Here is a 21,262-nt window from a genome sequence, read left to right on the forward strand (position 1 = left end):
TTGAGAATATGATGAAAGCTATGGACCCTCACCTAGATAAATGCACTTGAACACAATCCAACTATCTACAGTATTTAGGTATGTGGAACCTGCCTCGATCCTATGGGACAGGCAGGATAAAAATAAAACATTAGTAGTAGTAGTAATACAGTAGTAGTGGCTCCATCTTCCCATAATATAACACTGCAGAAACATTAAACATACATCTTACTAAGCTGGGGGGGGGGGATACATCATGTGTTGTTATTTCAGGTTGTTGGTAGTTCAAATGGGGCTATAATCTTTGTATGGCTTCTACCACATATATCAGACTAATCCACTTAAGAGTCTGGTCGACACAAGACATCCCATGGTTTATGGCCTTCTGTGCTAGTGTGAAGACATTCACATGAACTGATTGGCATATGTCATAAGAGACTTAGAAAAAGATACATCAAGAGACCAGGATTGGGTGACCTTGGACTCATCCCTATTTCTCAATCTACCTCTCAAGATTATTTTCAAAATAAATGTTGTGAGTTTGGTATAGTTAGTTACTGTTTGAAAATAATTTTCTGTGGCAGGCACAGGGAAACTTTTTCAGTCCTGTAGCCAAATTCCAATCTGAAGAGGAATTGGGGGGCAATATTTCAGTGGCAGGCAAAACTGAGGGTACAGAGTGAGATCAGAAAAATTGGGGAGGGTAATTCCTACCAAATATACCATTTTACCACCAACCAACAGACCAGTTAATCCTATGCATCTATCCTTAGAAGGAAGCACCATTAGAACAGTTTCCTGGGATAGAGAGCAAAGTTCAATACCCTGCAATGTCTTCTTGGCTATACAGAGCTTATTGTCTGTTATCTCTGATTACTTCTCAGATATAAGAGAACTTGCAACCTGGATAAATAGTAGATATAGGAGAAGCTGTAATCTGGATAAGTGAGAGATATAGGAGAAGTTGCAATCTGGATAAAAGCTCTCTGCAGACTGATTTCCTGATGTATGAGGAAGGTTGTTATATTACAAGTGGCAGTAGTATACTTTGAGCCCCGTTATTTTAATAATAATAATAATAATAATAATAATAATAATAAATTTTATTTATATACCATTTTTCCAACAGATCAAATCGGTTGACAAAAATGCATAAACAATGCATTTTATCAGTGATACTAAGATCATTGGCCTTTGGAGATACCAGCCTATAAATTACAGATGGCAAACATATGCAACAAGTGATTTATGATATGATATGATATCATATCATATGAAACCTAAAACACTAGATCCCCTCTGGTGAAGACACACTGAAGACACCACATTCCCTCTGATCTTGGAAGCTATGCAAGGTCAGGCCTGATTACTAGTTGTATGGGGGGCCACTGGGAAATAACAGGTGCTGTAGGCTAAATTTTAGGGTACAGCACTGGTAAACCACCTCTGAGTGTGCTCTGCTAAAAGAAAATTCATGGGGGGTCACCAAAAAAATCCATGGGATTCACAGGTAACTTGGAGATACATACATATACACAAACATACACAGTGATGTACAAATGTACAGGCTAATTACAGCAACAAATAATCAGCTTGGAAAGAGTTATAACTATTACAGTCCATCCATTTCCATATTATTGCCATTGTTTTCATCACACCTGATCATTTTAACATTTATTACTTCTTTACATAATTCAGTTTGAATTCATTTTTTCTTAGTTTCTTGTCCATATTATTTTCACTGCTTACCTTCCTTGTAGTCTTGACAAAGCCTTGAACCATTAGGATTTCCTCATTCCTACAACAATATCTGGGACAACATAATCTAATTTCAGCGGCTTCCTTTGCATTGTATTATTTAGAAGCTTCCTTTGCATTGCATTATTTAAAAGTAGATGTCATTGTGTACCTTCAAGTTGTTTCTGACCTATGGTGAGCCTAAGGTGAACCTATCATGGGGTTTTCAGAGGGGAGTTTGCCTTTGCCTAAGGCTGAGGGAGCATGAGTTGCCCAAAGTCATCCAGTGGAGATTTCAACCCTAGTCTCCAACACTCAAACCATTACATCACACTGATTCCTTGTAGTAGATAGCTTCCTGTAGAAGCTATTTTCCACTTTGGAATACATCTAATTTTGTCAGAATGAAAATTTCTTGTAGATAGCTTCAAAACCAGGGTGATTTAGAACTCTAATAACATTATCTAATTGAAATTGCTTATGGGTCTTTGAGGCCACATTATAATATTCTGTTTGATTACTGTGTATGCAATACAGATAAGAAGCATACAGCGCAGATGGCCAGTCTGATTTGGCCAAAATCAGCTAATAAGAGAGTTCCAGCCGGGGAAGTGAAAGCCTTAATGAAAGAGAAAGTGTGATATGAAAATAAAGGTTTTTTAAAAAAGAGAAATCAAAAGGCAGTCTTAGAAATTACTATGCTTACCACAGACCATTTAGTGTGGTGCTTCATAAATCAAAAACCCTTCAGACAGAACTTTAAAAAATAATACTCATTTGTTATGACAAACTGGCATAATGAATCATTTTTCTTCCTTGCTTTCTTTCCTTACTCCTTCTTTTGTTTTCTCCTAGTCTCTCTCTTTCTTTCTTTCTTTCTTTCTTTTCTTTTCTTTCTTTTTTTCTTTTTTTTCTTCTTCTTCTTTTTTGGTACATATATCAGCAAGCAACCATATCACTTCCTGACTCTTCTGAAGAAGTATTGCTTTGTTCTCCCTCCTTGCTTGCTATCCAACAAATCAAATTAGAAGGAACATCTGTGTAGGCTGTTAAATTACTACCCTGGAATTTGGCTACAATGTCAATGTTAACATCCTACTCTATAGTGTTACTATATTTACTGTTGAGGGCAGGTGCAGTAGGACTGATTCATTCTGAAAGAGAAGCTCCCAGCTTTGAAAAGCTTGTGGACTTGGAACCTTCTATTCTTTAAAGGCATGAAACTGTGGGAATGTACAGATCATTTTCTTTTCTGTTCTGTACATTTCTTTCTTTTCTTTGTTGTGAACTCATCTCTAGTCATATCTCTGAGTCACCTTGAACCTCATTTCTGGAGAAAAGGTGGGACACAAATAAAAGGAAACATTATCATTATCTTGTCATCATCCCTTGTTTCCTTTGTCACAATAAATTCCAATAAGGCAAACCTCTCTAAAGAAATCCTCCCAAGAAAGCCCCTTGGTAGGTTCGCTTTAGGGTCACTATAAGTTGGAAACGACTTGAAGGCACACAATAACAACAACAGCTTATACGTCTTGAGTTATAATGCTCTTTAAAAATCTTGAGGACAGGATATCTGAAAGACTGCCTCGTCCTATATGACCATTCTTGAAATTTTAGTTCCATGGTTGGAGTCTTTATTGTATGTTCCACTATCTCATGAAAATAGGCTGCTGAGTTCACATGTCAGCTCTTCTGTGGCAGCTTCCAGGTTCTGGACTTTCTCTCAAGGGAGGCCAGGCGCTTTCCATCCTTTCTGAGTTTCTGGCAATGAAGACTATGCTATATCATTTGACATTTTATTATTAATATTAGATGTGCCTATTCTGACTGTTTTTAGCTGCTTTTGACTGTTGCTTTATTTGTTTGTGGTTTAGGCTATTTTTAAAGAGGAGTTTTGGTTTGTTTTTAATGATTTTTACACAATAAAGCACTAGTGCTCCCAAAACCAAAAACAAGTGGGAGTGTATGAACAGACTAATGTATTCAAAGCATAAAAACACATAAGATACTATAATCAAAACATACATATGATGCAAAACATATACAGCATACAGAATAACATAATCAAAAAACATATCGGTACAACAGATCTCTGGATAATATCAATATTTTGACCAAAAGGGTCTTCTTCAAACTACAGTCATCCCTCCGTTTATGCGGACTTTGAATCTGCATCCCTCACTTACTCGTGAGGGGCAAATGGAGGGACTTAAAATGGGGGAGCGCCGCCATTAAAGCCAATAGGGCTAGAATATTGGTGGGTTTCCGTTTTCATGGGAGGTCTGGAACAGATCCACACAAAAATGGAGGGGCGACTGCATAAAGAATATTTACAGCAACCAGTTCTGAGAGCAAACCTTTATCTCTTTAATATATAAATTTCTCATAATCAAAGAAATATTCTCACAAGTGAGACTAGTACATAAGTAACACAATGATAGAATAACAAAAATACATATAAGTAACTCAATATCTAAATAATAAGAAAGCACTGGTTAGTAAAGGCAGAGTTCAGTGTTAATTCTGTTTGCTTGCTCCTCTCATGGGAAAATAACCAAAGCCTTCCTCATGAGAGAGGGGCAAGCAAGCAGAATTCCTTTTAATGGGTGGGTTTTTAATTCTGTTTTTAACAAAAAAAAAGTTTTAATTACTTGTTTGAATGTTGCTATTAGCTGCCTCAAGTGCTATTTTTTGCCAGAACAGCAGAATATATTGTATATACTCAAGTCTAGAAATTTTCATCAAAAAAAGCTGGGTGAACTTATCCACAGGTCAATAAAGGGTCCACTCTCTTTCTCTTAGTAGAGTGGCAAAAAGAGTTTAGTCCATCTCAGGAGCACCTAAAAGAAGCACCAACCATTTCTACTTTGTCCACCATTGCTCCACCTCTGATCTTTTTGAATGCCTAGGTTGGAAAAGCACAACCAGTTATGGCTGCCAGAACAGGGGCGAGATACAGACGGGCAAAAAGGGGTGTATTCATGACGTCATGAAGGTAGAGCCTTCAGACGGCCCTTACCTGAATGCCGTCATGAACGCGCCGCCCGCACGCCCCAAGCGGGAAGAAGCGGCATTAAAAAGGTGCTGCTTTTTTCCGCTTCTTTTTGATATGCGGCGTACGTGCGCATCTCCGTCTGTAAGCTGCTGCACCGGTACGCCAGAATTGCCACGCCGCAAATATAAGTTGCCCATTTAAAAGCTCTGTGTCAGTTGCGTCGCATAATGGGTCGGGGTCCGGGACATGCGTGGTTTGCAGTCAGGCTTTAATTGCAGCGTCCGCTGCCATGCAGCTGTGGAAGCTGCGGCACAGCTGCGGCGCATTTTAAGTCTCGTAACCCTAACCCTAGAGCTCCATGTGCGCATGCGTTGCTGGAATCGCGGGAAGTTGTAAGTTTTGCCGGTGGATGTTTTGGTTGTAGACAGTGATAAGGGAAAGTTTGGAATTTAAAGTGACCCCCTACACACATTCCTGCGCCATTTTCACCTGGGAACGGGCACAGTTCGGCTGCTCCTGGCACAGCTTTGCAGCGGCTCCCCTTTGGCACCAGGCAGGATGGCACAGCCATCCACCAGCACCCCGAAAAAAGGCAGGGGGACGTCTTGGTCTCATGCGGAGACGGCTGACCTTATAGCTATATGGTCCCAGCCAAACATTCTGCAGAAATTGGAGTAGTCCTATCTGAATGCTGACACATATCGAGAAGTGGAAGAAGCCATGAGAGCCAAGGGCCACAACAGAACTTTGGAGGAGTGTCGCCGAAAATGCAAGTCGCTAAAATCTCAATACAAACAATACAGAGATGCCCAGGCCAGAGGTACTAAGAAGGGCACCCCCCTGCCCTTTTACAAGGAGCTGCATGCTTTCATTAAAAGTGATGGAAGCATCAGACTCAACAGACTAGCCACCAGTGGGGAGCGTGTGAGGGTCCCGGCGGGCCAGCCAGCCAGAGCAGAGCCTGTGGTGGTGGAGGAGGAGGACGAGGATGAGACCCCGGACCTTGAATGTGCCCAAGACCTTTTGATGCCCCCTCAGGGTAAGATGCGCCAGGGCCCCTGGGGGGAAGGGAGGGGGAAATGGGAGAAGGAGAAGATGTGGCCCCGGGGTGGGCACAGGGCAGAGATGACCCTTGTCCCTTGTCATACAGATGAGGAGCAGGAGGAGGAGGAACACCCCGACTCGGGCGATTCCTCCAGCAGCCAGAGACCTCTGGACCCCCGCGCCCTGCTCAGACGAATGTCTGCTGGGGCTGGGAGCTCCAGAAGGAGACCACCATCTCGTGCTGGATCCTCTTCCACGACCAGCAGCTACCGTGACCGCTCACCTGTCTCCCGGGCCAGTGCACCCGCCAGCGATGGCAGTGAGGCCGAAGAGAATATGCAATGTAAACCCTATATTTATGTTTATTACTGCATGGCTCAACTGCGCAATTGTGGCATGTTCCTTTCACTGCTTACTGTGCTGGTATGTTTGCAAGGTTGCTGTGCAAGTAGGCTTGTGAGTGTCCCTGGCATGGTCATGTGCTGCATGTGTCCCACATTCCTAAGGCACCCCTCCCTTGCATGTAAATCTCTCCTTTCCCCACGCCCTTAGTTTGAAGCTCTACCCTTTGCCACAGCTTCGAGTGAGAGTTCCTGCATGGCAGAATGGGGTTGGACTAGATGGCCCTCAGGGTCTCTGCTAACTGTAGGCTTCTGTGACTCTCTGCTTGTATGTCCCATAGTAGGAGACGAACTGAAGCAGAAGAAGAAGGAGCAGGAGAAGGAGAACCACCTCCAGCTAATCCCATAGCTGCCATGTCAGCAGAGGAGAGACTTGCCACCAAGAAGAAAAGGGTGCATCCGTCAGCAGCTACTAAAACTGTGGCGGCTGTGGATCAGCTCAAGGCTTGCTCAGAAGAGCACATGGCAGCACTGATGCAGCAGGGGCAGCGAGCCTTTGAGGACAGGGAGAGGGGCAGACAGTCCCGCAGGGAGCTCATGGAAAGGGCACTGGGATTTCAAGAGACGGCACTAGGATTTCAAGAGAGGACACTGGGAGTTCATGAGAGGAACCTAGAAGTTCAAGTGAGGGCACTGGGATTTCAAGAGAGGAACCTAGAAGTTCAAGAGAGGGCCGTTCAGAACCAGGAGAGATCAATAGACAGGAGGAGGAAGGAGTAGGGCAGCAGCTGGAAGGATTGCCCCCAGCAAGAGCAATCCTTCCAGCTGAGGAGCAGGGAGTTGCCGTGGAGGTGGAACTGTCTCAGCAGCCTCTTGCTGGGCCGTCCTCCAGCCTCTTCATTGACTCTCTGGCAGTCCCACCGCCCACAACTCGCCCCCAAAGGCAAAGGGCAACTAGAGGGGGCCTGGGATCAAGGGGCAGGGAGCACTGACAAGGCACTAGGTCCCATGATGTCCCATAAAGACATCATTTCGCCTCCCAGGGCATGTGTTCCCTCCCAGCCCTATCTAATCTATTCTACCCTTCCTGTTCTCTCCTCCCACCATGCCTGGCTCACTGGTCCCCAAACCAGCAATGTCCAAACTCTGTCCTTCCAGGTGTTTGGACTTCATCTCCCAGAATCCCCAGCCACCTTGCCCTGTGGTCTGGGATTCTGGGAGATGAAGTCCAAATGCCTGGAAGGACACAGTTTGGAGATTGCTACCTCCCAGCACTCCTGCCTAGCTTTAGACTGCACAGTTGCGCCTAAGCTATCACATTCACACTCACAGCCACACTGCCGCAGTTGCGCATAATGAACAACACAATTTTTTTTTAAAAAAATAAAGTTTTTTATTAACAACAATAACAACAATAAAAATCTTTGACTATATACAATATGTACAAAGGGAAGGGGGAGGGTAAAGGGGGTGGTGAAGGGGGGATGGCAGAGGGGGCAGGGGAGGGAAGCTGCTTCAGGGAGGGGGAGGAGGCGGTGGGGCGGGCAGCCGGCGGAGGATCTCTTGCAGAGTCTCCTCCATGGAGGAGACTCTCTCCGCCAGCTTCTCCACCTTGTCCTCCAAGGCAGAGAACCTCCGCTCCGTCCGGTTCTCTGTGGGGGGAAAAGAAAGAGGATGATTAGGATCAGACTGTGGAGCCCATCACCCACTCCCACAGGCAGGGTTTCTGGGGACCCCCTCTCCCTTCCCTGGGTTCACCTCTACACTTACCTCTCTGCCGGGCTTGGAGGACTCGATACAGGGCACTGGCATCGAGGGCCAAGTCCCCTGGCTCTCCTGGCAGGCGGCGGCTCAGCCCAGGCTCCTCTTCCTGTGCGGTGGCGGCGGCAGCAAGGACATGAAGCCCTGCCAAAGGGGAAGGAAAGGCCCAAGTTACCATGCTGGCATGGCAGAGGAGGGCACAAGTGTCGTGGGGGCTGCAGTCAGGCAACCCCCACCCCTCACCCTGGGGACCTACCTTCCGCCAGAGGAGCCTGCTCTGGCTGTGGCCCACCCTCGGGGACATCCTCGTCCCCCGAGGATGGTGGAGAGGGCGACCTGGAACGGTGCCCTCCCTCCCTCCGCCTCCGCCTCGGCCGCACGCCTGCAGAAGGGAAGAGGAGGGATGGCATTGGCACCATGCAGGAAGGAGAGGAGGGCAAGGGAAGGGTCAAGGAGGGGAGGACAGGGCATGGCAAGAGCTCTGACTTACCTGGAGGACGGCGATCTTCCGGTCTTGGCCGATCACCCCTGACCCACAGGTCCTTCAGCCGCGAGAAGAATGGTGGCCGCTTGTCAACCGGGGGCTCCTCTCCGAAATCTTCAAGGGTTTCAAAGGACGCTGCCTTGAGAGTTTTAAACTTAACTCTACATTGGTGCAGCGTTCTTTGAAACCCTTGGTTTCGGAGGGCACGAGATGACTCTAGAAAATGCCCCCGGTTGGGCTTGTTGGTGCTGGCCATCACCCTCCTCGCAGCTGCCTGTGGCATCAGGGAGTCCAGGAGGATCCCGACCTCCTCGTCCGTCCAGTAGGCGATTCGGACCGGGACCCTCCTGCGTGGCGCTGCCATGTTGATCGCCGTCCTGGGGTCTTGCACAGTTGCGCACGGGTATATATGGGCACCTACGGCTCAGGGCCGTTAGGCCAAGGTGGTCCTAGGCCAATGATAGCTTTCAGAGGAGCAGTTTGAATCTCTCCCCCAATAGATGCCCTCTGGGTGCCCTATTGATACATTCAAATGAGCCATTAGGAAAGCTTGAATTTGAGGGGGATTGATACATTGTCAAAGGGGCAATTGGCAGTTGGAGCTGATGTATCTTTTTGACCCAGGAAAACAGGCGCCAGGAGACCTTTTGTGTGTGTGTGTTTGTGTGTGTCCCCCTCAGGCACGTGGCAAAACATGCCCACAGCACAGATCAGGAATGATAGGCAGACTCAAACTGTGGATAATGGGATACATTTATTCATGTGCTTATGCTATTACAGAACATTGCACTCTGACATCACAGATGATGGCACAAGAGCCATCCTTCAGATTCTCCTTGTCAGAAAAAAATCTGCCAGGGCATTCCTCACAGTCTCCCCTGCTTTCTTCTTCTCTTTCTCTTGAGCCTCTGTGATTGGTGCCAGGGTGGGCAGCACAAAACGGCGCCTATATCGCATGCCCTCATCCAGGACCCTGCCCTTGTTCTCACAGATGTTGTGCAGAATGACGCATGATACCAGGATGGGCACCACGTTCTCCTCTGCCACCAGCAGTGGGGCAGTGAGACAGCGCCATCTCGCCTTCAATCTGCCAAACGATCTCTCCACGGCCCCCCTCACACGATTCAACTTCTTGTTGAAGAGCTTCTGTTTGGGAGTGCGGGGGGTCTTAAACGGTGTCATGAGCCACTTCCGAATGGGGTAGGCACAGTCAGCCAGTATCAGGGGCCCGATCTGCTGGCCTCTGATGTTGATGCTGGGGTTCCCTTGCACATAGATGCCAGCCTCCATGGCCTCGTAGATGAGAGAATTCCGTGCCACCCTGGCATCGTGGGCTGACCCATGCCATCCGAGCTCCACGTCCACGAACCTTCCTGTGTGGTCACATGTCCCTTGCAGGATGACAGAATAGGAGCCCCTTCTGTTGACATAGGCATTCCTCAGCCCCAAGGGTGGTATGATCAGGCAGTGGCACCCGTCCATGAGGCCAACCACTTGTGGGAAGCCGCGGCGACCAAAGGTATCCATAATCTATGGGGGAAAGAAAGGGAGAGAAACAGAGGAATTGAGATGACAACTCTTTTACACGTGTGCAACTGCACCATAGCAAGAACAGCAAATGTACAGTGAGGGGGTGACACTTGACACAGAATATCACAGAGCTGCCAAAGATTAAAGGGAAGGTGGTCTGGCTGTCCCTACCTCACGTGCGTTCCCCAGGTACACGGTCCTTGACAGCAGCAGCTTCTCCATGGCCAGGGCAAACTCCACCACGATCTCCACCACGGTGGCAACGCCAGTCCCAAACAACGCCCCCGTCACAATGTAGGTGGACTTGTGTGCCAGTGAAAAGACACCAATGGCCACTCTTTTCTCCACCGGGATGGCTTTCCTCATCACTGTGTCTGACTTCTCCAGTTCTGGGCGCAGGATGCCCACTAGCCTGTGGAAGAGGGCACGGGGCATTCGGAAGAAATGCCTCCATTGCTCATCAGACCATATGGTTGACACAAAGTTGTCCCACAAGTCTTGCGATGCAGGGACCTTCCAGCATCGGTGGAGGCGTGCCACTCTGGCCAGGGCCATGGCACCGCCAACAGTAACCTGATGAAGTGCTATGGCAGCCACTGCCGTGCGCTGTTCTGTGTCATCATCATCATCACTACTGCTGTCATCCAAGTCTACAGCTGTTATGGTGGTGGATGATGGGACCTCCATTGCAGCGGCAATGGAGGCGGAGGGGCCGGAGGGGGCGGAGGGGGCAGAGGAGGCGGAGAAGACGGCGGTGGCACTGGCAACAGCTGTGGCTGTGGATTGCAGCTTCAGGAAGACCACAGGGAACAAAGGAGAGGAGGCATCGATGATGCCAGTGGTGGCACTCGCAATGCGCAAGCGGGCAAGGATGCCAACATCAGCTGATCACCAGCTGGCAGGAGGCCACCTTTGTTCTTAGGCAGGGCGGGGAAAAAAGTTTAAAGGGGCCTGGCGCTTTAAATGTGCACATGCGCATTCCGCAGCCGGCAAAAGGGAAATTGCCGGCTGGTGCTGGAGTGCCGCAGCTGCGCACTTCTCATGTGGCAAAAGGGAAAAAAAGCCGCGGTTTGGGCCGCCCGTGCGGAAGCTGCCCCTTTCTTTGCGGCGTCCTCCGAGGCGGCGGTATAGAAGCTACGGGTCTGAAATGGACCCAGGTGAGGCGTCTTCACTGCCCCCCGTGTGGAAGCCCCAACACCTGAAGCACGCCCCCGGGGCGGGCAGTCTGGAGGCTCCGTATTCAGCAGAATACACCTCCAAGACGTCTTCTCCTGCCCGTCTGTATCCCGCCTTTGTAAGTTCTTTGGCATTGTTAGCTTCATCCTTTACATCCTTTCTTACATGCCTCTAAGTTTTATCCTTATCCATGAGTCAGGTCAAAATCCATAATTTTAGTACCAAAACCTGCCCTCGACTTATACATGAGGCCAACTTATAGTTGAGTATATATGGTAAGTTTAATAAATAAGTGCATACAGTCAACCCTCTGTATCCATGGATTCTGCTTCCATGGATTCAACCCTCCACAACTTCAAAATATTTTCGACAAAAATCCCAAATGCAAACCTTGATTTTGCTCTTTTATGTAAGCAACATTGTTTTACTACATTGCTGTATATAATTGCACTTGAGCATCCATGAATTTTGGTATCCAAGGGGGATGGTCCTGGAACAAAACCCCAGTGGATATCAAGGACCCATGAAATAACATAGAGAGGCTAGAATTTTATTTGTGGCATATGAATAAGTAGGGTTTTTTTGTTTTGTTGTTGTTGTTGTTGTTTACATTGTGGAAGGAGGTATAAAAACCCACTGGGTGATCTTGAGCCCATCACACTCTCTCAGCCTCAGAAGATGGCAATGGCAATCCTCCTCCGAAGAAACATGCCAAGAAAGCTCCATGGTAGGTTCTCCTTAGGGTAGCCCTAAATAAAAAAATGATTTGGAGGCACACAACAACAGCAACGAGGTATCCTGTACCCACCCTTGTGAAATATCTTCCATTCAAGTGTGCAACAACAGCCTGGGGCCTCACAAGTATATCTCCATCCTCTCAGCCACACAGCAGCCAGACACATTCAGGCTGCCCTCATACAGTATACCCAGGGAAAGAAGGAACAGTTTTATGCTGGGAGCAGAATCCTTTCTATTCAGGTGTACAAGGGCAGCCAGTACACACCCAGACACATGCACAGGCAGTTAGCAATTCAGTGTGTGTGTGTGCACTGCACCCATGAGCCCCCAACATGGTTTGTGCACCCCAGGAGGCAGTGGGGAAAATGGTGAAGCCTCCACCAGCAAACAGTAGTATAAGTACTGTACAATGGTAGAGGCTTGCTCTCTACCACTATGCATGCATACTGGTTCTCATTCAAATACACCTGTAAGAGTCAAGATTATAAGGGCCAAAGTCCATGTTATGATAAACATGCTTTTTAAAATGTTTTTAAACTGGCCTCTTTTGATTTCAAGAAATGCAGCAGAGATGCTGTAGCCAGGGGTCAGGGGGAAAGAGCAAATAAACAGCAATGGATCACCAGTTCAGATCAGAAGGAAATTCTACTTCGGGACCTCACAATCGTTTTTAGTTCATTAGAAATGTGGCTAGTTCAAGAGTGATTTTTATATGTATGTTTAACACACCACAAAGTTCATTTTGAAAAAGATTAAACCACCCCCATGAGACTTCAGATGGATGATAAAATTGCTTGCAACTTTGACTTTATAATTGCTTTCATCTATATTACACACAGAGACATTCTAATGACTTTATTCCACTGCTGAGAAAGCAGGTATAGCCGGTCTGTGATCAAGTAAACAACTCATCTACACATATTCATCCCATGCTACAATGTGTTAGATATCCTTTCCCCTGGTTTTATGTTGTAAAATTTCATCATCTTCTATGGCTCAGTTCATTGTATGCTTGGCACAGGTTTCTGGCTTTGGCTGTATGAAAGACACTGTTTAAGAATGAGAAACTTGTATGCCTTTTCAGCCAAAAATCATTACTTCCAAAAAGTTATACATTATACTATTATTCTGAAGTGATTTTATTACACTGTTTACCTTGTGGAACTTGTACTGGAAGTACTAAATGTGGTACTCATGTGGGTAATATATTAGCTGAAGTGTAATTGGATGCTCTGACTTTTCACTAGCAAAAATTGCATTTGCTCTACTCTGGAATTGGTTTTCAGCCCTTGTTATACATTTGTCTTTCAGACATCCTTACTGGTGAAAATGGCACTGTCAGTAGACTCTGCTTGGTATCGCTGGCAGCCTCAACACTGGTGGTCAGTAGAAGAAAAAATCCAGAATCAGCTAGAATCAACACCTTTGTTGTCATCTGGGAAAGAGAGTCAGAAATACAACCTCAACAAATGGAGGGTTGTATTTCCCAGTAATGAGAGATTTCAGAAGGAGTCAGAGAAAGTCTCCCAAATTTATTCTGGAAATTGGATACGGACCACAAAGTACACGTTGCTGACCTTTTTACCCCGAAATCTCTTTGAACAGTTTTACAGGTAGGTATAAGCATCATAGCTAAAACCTAACGAAGACAATTTTAAAGTCTTTTGAGAAAGGGGGATTTTAAAAAAATAATTCAAGGGACGATTAAAACAATAAATGTTAGATGAGAGGAAAATATAATTGTTAAAGACTAGTAGTAGTAGTAGGCACAATTAAACTCAGTCTGAAAGGATGTTTGGCTGTTCACATGATCAGAAGTGAAAGGAAAGTCCAAAGGAACTTATAAAGACATAGACTTGAGAAAGATGAATCGGGGGAAGCTCAATATAGTAAAACAAGAATTGGAACATATCAACATTGTAATACTTGGAGTGAGTGGGCAGTGGACAGGAATGGGCAATTTTGAGTCAGATAATTATACAGTCTTGTCCTCAGTAAATTAAAACCTAAGAAGAAATGGGATAGTATTAATGGTGAGGAGAGATGTAGCAAAAGTAGTCAAAGGATATCATACAATTTAGATATCAAATAAACTACATAATTGGAAGCATACAATGTAGAAGCTCCATCCTATCTACAATCTGCAATCTACAGGAGCAGATTGCGACACAGACCATGAACTATTATCAAAAATTAGTGTAAATTTAAAGAAGATCACTAAACCAATCATTATGCCAAAAATAACTTAAATAACATCCCTGTAGAATTTAAGGATAATGTAAAAATAGATTGGCACTATTGAACCTACTTGCCCAGAAGCCACAAGACTGAAGCCAGGGGTATTGTCAAGAAAGAATACAAAACCACACTACCTGCAGCCATAAAGAAATAGAAGCCACAGTGGATGACGTTCTTCAAGCTGTTAAAGATGTATGACATGCAAAAGTCATACTCTGAATGTAACTATTCACCAACCTGGATGCAGGTAGATGGAATACTACTATAAAAGTCAACGCAAAGAAAAAGATGACAACAAAAAAGGAAAAAAGGTAGACTTCTTCCACAAAATTCAATAAATCTAAGGGACATTTAAACCAAGAAAGGGGATGCTCTGTGTCCACCAAGTGAGCACATTACATGACCAAGTAGAAGTAAAAAGAAGATGGAAACAATACCCAGAAGAATTATATAAAAGAGTTGAAAGGATGACAGACTCATTCAAGGAAGAGCCATTCAAAGATGAACCTACAAAGTTTGAAAATTAAGGGGAAGCTGCAGTTATAGTACTTGGGAGAAACAAATTACCAGGAACAGATAACACAACAGAGCATCTACTATAGTTCTAACTAAAATCTGTCAACAAATAAGGAAAACAAAACAATGGCCCACAGGTTGGAAACACTCAGTATACATTCCAGTCCCTAAGAAAGGGGATAGCGGGGATTGCAGTTAATCTCTCATGCAAGCAAAGTGATGTTCGAAATTCTACAACAATGTATTTTACCATATTTGGAGCAAGAAATGCCAGATGTTCAAGCTGGGTTTCAGAGAGGAAGAGGCACAAGGTGTCCGATTGCAAATTTGTGTTGGATAATGGTGTGCGCCAAATAGTTTGTGCCAAATAGTCTTATTTCTCTTTACCTTCCAACTAGGGCCCTCTGTTCTGGTAGTCAAGGTCTACTGTCCCAGCCCAGGATTTCCTCTGCCCCATCTCGGATTCGCCCCTTTTCACTCGCTGCCCCTCACTCCTGGAACCTTCTTTCCCCGCGAGCAAGAGCCATCACTTCTTTAACCAGCTTCAAAACGGAGTTGAAGACCATCCTGTTCAGAGAAGCCTTCTCAGGCATTGCATAATTGTCGCTTACTATTTGATGTTCTTTTGGTGCCTGTTTTATTGAATCATTTCCTATATTGCTATGTATTTTATATGTATTATCCTACTAGAAAGGCCTCTTCCCCACCACCACTACCTTTGTGTCGTGTCTTTTTAGATTGTAAGCCTGAGGGCCGGGAACCGTCCAATTAAAAAGATTGTGTGTACAGCGCTGTGTAAATTTACAGCGCTTTATAAATAAAGGTTAATAATAATAATAATAAAGAGGAAAATCAACCTGTGCTTTATAAGATATACGAAAGCCTTTGATTGTGTAAATCATGGAAAGCTATGGCTTGCTTTTAAAGAATTGGGTGTGCCACAACATTTGATTGTCCTAATGTGTGACCTGTACTCAGGGCAAGAGGCTACCACTAGGACAGAATATGGAGCAACAGAATGGTTTCGAATTGCCAAGAAGGTCAGATAAGGCTGCATTTCATCTATCTGTTTAACTTGTGTATAGAATACATACATAAGGCAGAATCAGACTTCAAGGAAGGAGGCTGGAAGATGCCAGCCACAGTTGCCAGAACATGGCCATATAGCCTGAAAAACCCACAAAAACTATAGATTCCAGCTGTGAAAGCTGGACTTCACATTCTGACTGTATGTCTTCCATCAGACTGACCCACTGAGCCCCTATATAGGAAAGTCCTACTACCACTTGGTTTTCTATTTGGATACTACGAGGACTGGTCTGAGAGCAGATATTTGTAACTCCTTTGCCATGAGCAGACCATTCCATGGAGAACCCCAGCAGCATGCACCCTCAGGGAAGAAAACAAATATTCTTCCTCATTATTCTCCCTGTATTTTAAAATCCCAAAGTAGTGCTGAGGTATTATTTTGCGGAGAAAAACACATGGTTTTTTTTCTCTTAATGGTGACCCCATGAACTTCATAAGGTTTCCAAATCCAGTAGGCCTGCTTTATTGATGGGCTAGCCCTCCACAGATTGGAGCTGCCACAGATCACCCCAACCCATATTAGACAATGGTGACGTGTTCCCCTGGGCAATGCCCATATGCCTCATATTGACTAATATGGGCTAGAGCTCCTACTTTTTTTTCCATCCAGGGGGAGATAGAAGCAAACCCCTATGAATGGGAAGGGCCCACTGTACCAGGACAAAATTGTGGAATCTATTATTCTTCATGATAGGATTTCTCAGCGGTCAGGAAACTCATTTTTAAACCAGGGAATGCATAATTACAAATATTATTTCCAACCTTATTGGAGCTTAGCCTGTTCAGTGGTATTATAGGAAACCACAGGCAATGAAACAGTAGAGAGAATGATTAGAATGTACAGTAGGTAGAGAGAAGCTTAGGATGATTCTGATCAAGCATTAGCTGCAATAGTATTTACATTTCTATACCGCTTAATAGCTGGGGCTCATTTCAGAGCTGTTTGTTAAATTATTGTGACAAAGGAGTTGTACTTTATCTTGCCTATGTAAAGTATAATCCAGCGGAACTTTTCGGGTGGGTACAAGACCTCAGGAGACCTGGGCTTATGGCTATTCACTCAGTAGTTAACGGTGACATGTGTATTGATATTGAGCAGTTCTAATATGGTGGGTGTGAATGACTGGCACAAAGAGGTGTCAAGACGCCGCCCCTTTCTGCCATGGAAGCATGGCAACCACACGCTGCAGCCTGTGCATAGCTCAAAAAGAAGCCCTGAAAAGCAGCTTCTTTTTGCACCAGAGAATGGGAACCATAACTGCCACAGTGCAACATTATGACACCCCTCATGTGCAGCGCCATTTATGCATGGTGCATGAGGAGAATTATCATGGCATGTTCCATCTGTACAGGAGCACGCCAAGATGGTGCCCTGGCAGAGAAAGAAGGGCTGGGCACATGTGGACACCCAGCCCTTCTTCAGCCCTGCCACGCACGGAGGCCGGCAGAAACTGCTGCTCTGTATTCCCCCTGACTCAGTGAAACCTGTTGATGGTCCTTGGGGTCTCTTCCAACTCCATGATTCTATGATTCTATTAATAATTATTTAAGTGAAAGGGTGGTCCTATTGTAGCGCCTGTTCTGCAGTAGCCAAAAATAAATTCATATGACCCAGAAACTTATAGGTCGGTTTGGGACAAAGTAGTAGAGTGGGTAGATCAGATGTAAATGTTCTTGAATAAACTTTTTCAAACTGGCTTCTGGTGTGCATGAGGGGCATCATCATGGTGTGCTCCATCTGTACAGGAAAACTGAAATAATCCTGCTTACACTCCTGGACAACCACTATGGTCTAGCAATGGTCTGTGGGCCCAGCTTTACAAGACTTTAATCACAACAGAACTATATGGCCTTTAGCCCTGTCAACTGAAATTTAATCACAAATAAGTTACCACAAATAGTTATTGCCAAAGTTGTTGCAAATTGCAGTATCATATCTTGATTTGCTGCTCAAACGAACTTTACATTCAGGAACATCAGATGTAAAAATCCATAGTTTAGATGAATGAGCCATGTTACGTAATTCTGTAGCCAACCAATATATATGGAGATGGGGGAAACTGTTGTTTCTTACACATAAATAAAAAAAAGCAAATTAAGTATAAAACTTCTATTAATACTATATCTTCTTCTTTTTTCAGATTGGCCAACGTCTATTTCCTGTTTTTGGTTATCATCAACTGGTTCCCACAGTTGGAAGTCTTCCATAAGGAGATCACAATGTTACCTCTGGCTGTTGTACTTTTAATTATTGCAGTTAAGGATGGCATTGAAGATTATAAGCGATATAGATATGATCAGCAGATCAACTCTTTTAAAGCCAAAACATACAGTGTGTAAGTCTAAAAATGTCATATTATTCTCATTTGTTAAATTAAATTCTTATTCTATCAATACATAGGTGCAATTAAAAGATCTGAGGACAACTATTTGAGAGCCAGCATGGCATAGTGGTTTGAGTGTTGAACTATGACTCTGGAGACCAGGGTTCAGTTCCCAGCTGAGCCATGAAACCCACTGGCTGATCTTGGGCATGTCACACTCTGTCAGGGCAAACCTCCTCTGAATAATAATAATAATAATAATAATAATAATAATAATAATGTATATCCCATCACTCTGTGCAACTCAACCGGGGTGGCTTATATGTTAAAATACACAATGCCATATCCCAATAACCCACTCTGAACAAATCTTGCCAAGAAAACTCCATGATAGTTTTAGGGTTGGTTAAAAATGGAGTTTCAAGATTTATCTTAGATATGTATTGTAGTAAACACTATTGAAATCCATTCTGGTGTTTTGCTATGATTACTTTTGTTTGTTTTATATGGTTCTTTGCTACTAACTAAATATCTATTTTCCATGGCTTGAAGGGTGATTTAGGATAAGGCTTTTATTGTCCACTTACCCTACCTCAATTACGGCATTTTATTGGGGTCCAGAGAGCATCTTCTTCCATTTGTGCCCATCCTGTGTTTCCCCACCATTTTATTTCATATAAAAGACAATCCTTTGAGGAGACAAACCAGGAACAGCTGCACAATGCCTTTTGATAGCACAGGAATCAATCTGTCCAAACAAGGAACTTTAGACAAGGAAATTACATTTGTCAAAGTACCTGAGATAACATAGTAGTGCACAATCAGGCACCAAGGTGGGAGGGAGATATCTGTTGAGAGCTCTGTGCTGCTTCAGATTCTTTGGTTGGTGTGGCCACTGCCATCATGCCAGCTAAGAGAAATCAGGCAGTGCAGAAAACTCACAAGCAGATGTTACAGAACTTGCACCCTGTCCTTGTCACACTCTCAAAGAGATTTTTGGTAATTAGGTTCAGAGTAAACTACAATATTTTTTGCTTTATTTCATTTTAAATAACTTGCTTTGCTGAGCCCAGTTCTGGATCAGGCCCACTGTGGTTTCCACATCACTAAACTCCTATATGACTTGCCAGTTGGCATTTGTGGATAGATGCAAACATCTCAGGGAGCAAGGCTTCCTTAAGATGTTTCAAAAACTTTGGGCACCAAAACCTATCCTTTTATTGGAACTGTGTCCCCATAATATTTGATAGAAATACCAGCCTGCTTTCTGCCCTGCCTTTCCTTGCACTGTTTTTCCTCTCAAGGTATACCCTGTAAATTCTTTTACAAATTCCTACATAATAAACAGGCTGAAGTTGGCTCCCTGCCCTCATAATGCTAAACTGTTGGAAATTATTCATTAAATAATTTTGCAACTGCTCTTCCACAGCTGAGTGTTTCACTCATCTTCTCTGCTCCCTGCTTCAGATGCACTTAAACTAGAAATATGTAGAGAATGTCACCCCATAAGAACTATACAAACCAGAGTATGTGTGAATATTTCCAGTGGCAGGGTGATTTACATTTTTACCTATCCTGGGTACTTAGAGAAACACAATATCTTGCAACAACAAAAATATTCAGTATCAAAATATGCAAATATTATTTGCCCAAATAATAACAATTTTCAAAATGCTGCATCTGGGCTTTTTCTGTAGTCATGGATTTCTTGCCTGGAAATGTGATTAGCTGAAGGACTTTTCTTTAACAAAATGTATATATAATGCTGTAAATGCAGAAATAAGAGGTATTTGTAGATATAAGATGACAAATATTAAAATTTACCTAAAAAAAATCAAGAGACAGAATAAAACATCTTCTGTTTTGAATGTAAATGTAGTTTACTCTGAACCTAACTGAAAGTTTCTTTGTAGTTCTACATGTGAGGAATAATTTCCTCATCATCACAAAGAGCAAGCACTAGGACCCAGGATCATTCATTCTGAGTACAGGGAAACCGGTTTATAGGAGGATGATACCTGTATGTGCAACTCTGACGTCTGTGTTCCGGTAGGTGCTGACTAAAAACAAGTGAAAGCAATTAGTTTAGTTCAACTCAGCCTGGCACTTCGCTATACAGCAAATCAATTGGAGTGGATAACCCTTAATTTCTAAACTCTGTGCAGCAAAGTCTAACTTTTAAGGAGCAGGAAGATGTCAAGGAAATGTGCTCAATAAAATTCCTAAGGGACATACCTTGGTTCAGAAGACCGTGCTGCCAGAGTATTTCTTCAGATTCTGAGAACGAAGAACCTGTGAAAAGAAGGAAAGGGAGAAGGAAGAAAGAAGAAACTAAGAGGGTTGTTGTTTCTAATATCCCCTTTGAAGGCAAGTGGAAGGAAAATCCAAATAGACATTATGAGGGCAACAAAATCAAGACCACAAAATACACCTTCCTATCTTTCATCCCTAAAAACCTCTTTGAGCAGTTTCACCGTTTTGCCAATTTCTATTTTGTGGCCATTGTAGCACTCAATTTCATACCTGTGCTCAATGCATTTGAACCAGGGATAGCTATGATCCCAGTCTGTGTTATAATTGCCATCACAGCCATCAAAGATGCTTGGGAGGACTTTCGGAGATTCAACCTGGACACAGAGATAAATAGCATGGGCTGCCTGGTATACAGCAGGTAAATAACATGTTGAATACAATTTGAGGATATTTCAGAAGTAACGTTGTTAATCCCTGAAAAAGTACATTTGCCTTTGGCTTAAGTCAGTATTTAAATGTGTGCATGGGCACAAATACTTTTGCCAGAGAATGTTTAGCTAGCATCTTGGGTCTTTGGGTAGCCAGTTAGATGCCCATGAGAAATACACAATTTGGTCTTGATAGCATTAGCCACTTCCTAGTTAACTTCTAGTGCATGGCATTGGAAGGAATGCTGCATCTCATCCATCAAGTAGCACATAATCATCATAACTAGCAGCCTTTCATAGTCTTATGCTTCATCAATTTGTTTTATGTCCATTTAAAAACAACTGAGTTGGTAGCTATCACCACATCCCATGGAAAGGAATTCCATAGTTTAACTTGGAAGTGTGTGAAAAAGATTTAATTTTATGCCTTGAATCTACTACCAGTCAGTTTCTTTGGCTGACCCTAATGAATTCAAGTATTATAAGAGAAGAGAAACCTATTCCCTTTCTTATGCATAATTTTATGTAACTATCATATCCCCCTTACTTGCTTTTCTTTAAGGTAAAAAGGCCCAGACCCCATGTTATTCTTGCACTTGACTTAATTCAGGCCCTTGATCTTTCTG

The 21,262-nt window shown here is 43.9% G+C and overlaps 1 protein-coding gene across 3 annotated transcripts in view; it reads left to right on the plus strand.

Annotated features, from left to right (window-relative positions):
• The first annotated feature begins 13,111 nt into the window (after positions 1-13,111).
• ATP10B (ATPase phospholipid transporting 10B (putative)) overlaps positions 13,112-21,262 on the plus strand; it is an 83,523-nt gene continuing 75,372 nt past the window's right edge. The window contains exons 1-2 of one of the 3 annotated variants that reach the window (XM_089505759.1): positions 13,112-13,401; positions 17,773-17,967. In XM_089505759.1, coding sequence (XP_089361885.1) covers positions 13,118-13,401; positions 17,773-17,967 — 479 coding nt within the window. In that variant the 5' untranslated portion in view covers positions 13,112-13,117. Of the gene's footprint in view, positions 13,402-17,772; positions 17,968-20,159; positions 20,627-21,262 lie in introns of those variants that run through there. The other 2 variants (XM_089505699.1, XM_089505669.1) reach the window with 2 other exon arrangements.

This window comes from Sceloporus occidentalis, unplaced genomic scaffold (assembly GCF_023333645.1).
Source record: "Sceloporus occidentalis isolate IW3139 unplaced genomic scaffold, rSceOcc1.0.p SCAF_1, whole genome shotgun sequence".
In the NCBI taxonomy this organism is placed as follows: domain Eukaryota; kingdom Metazoa; phylum Chordata; class Lepidosauria; order Squamata; family Phrynosomatidae; genus Sceloporus; species Sceloporus occidentalis.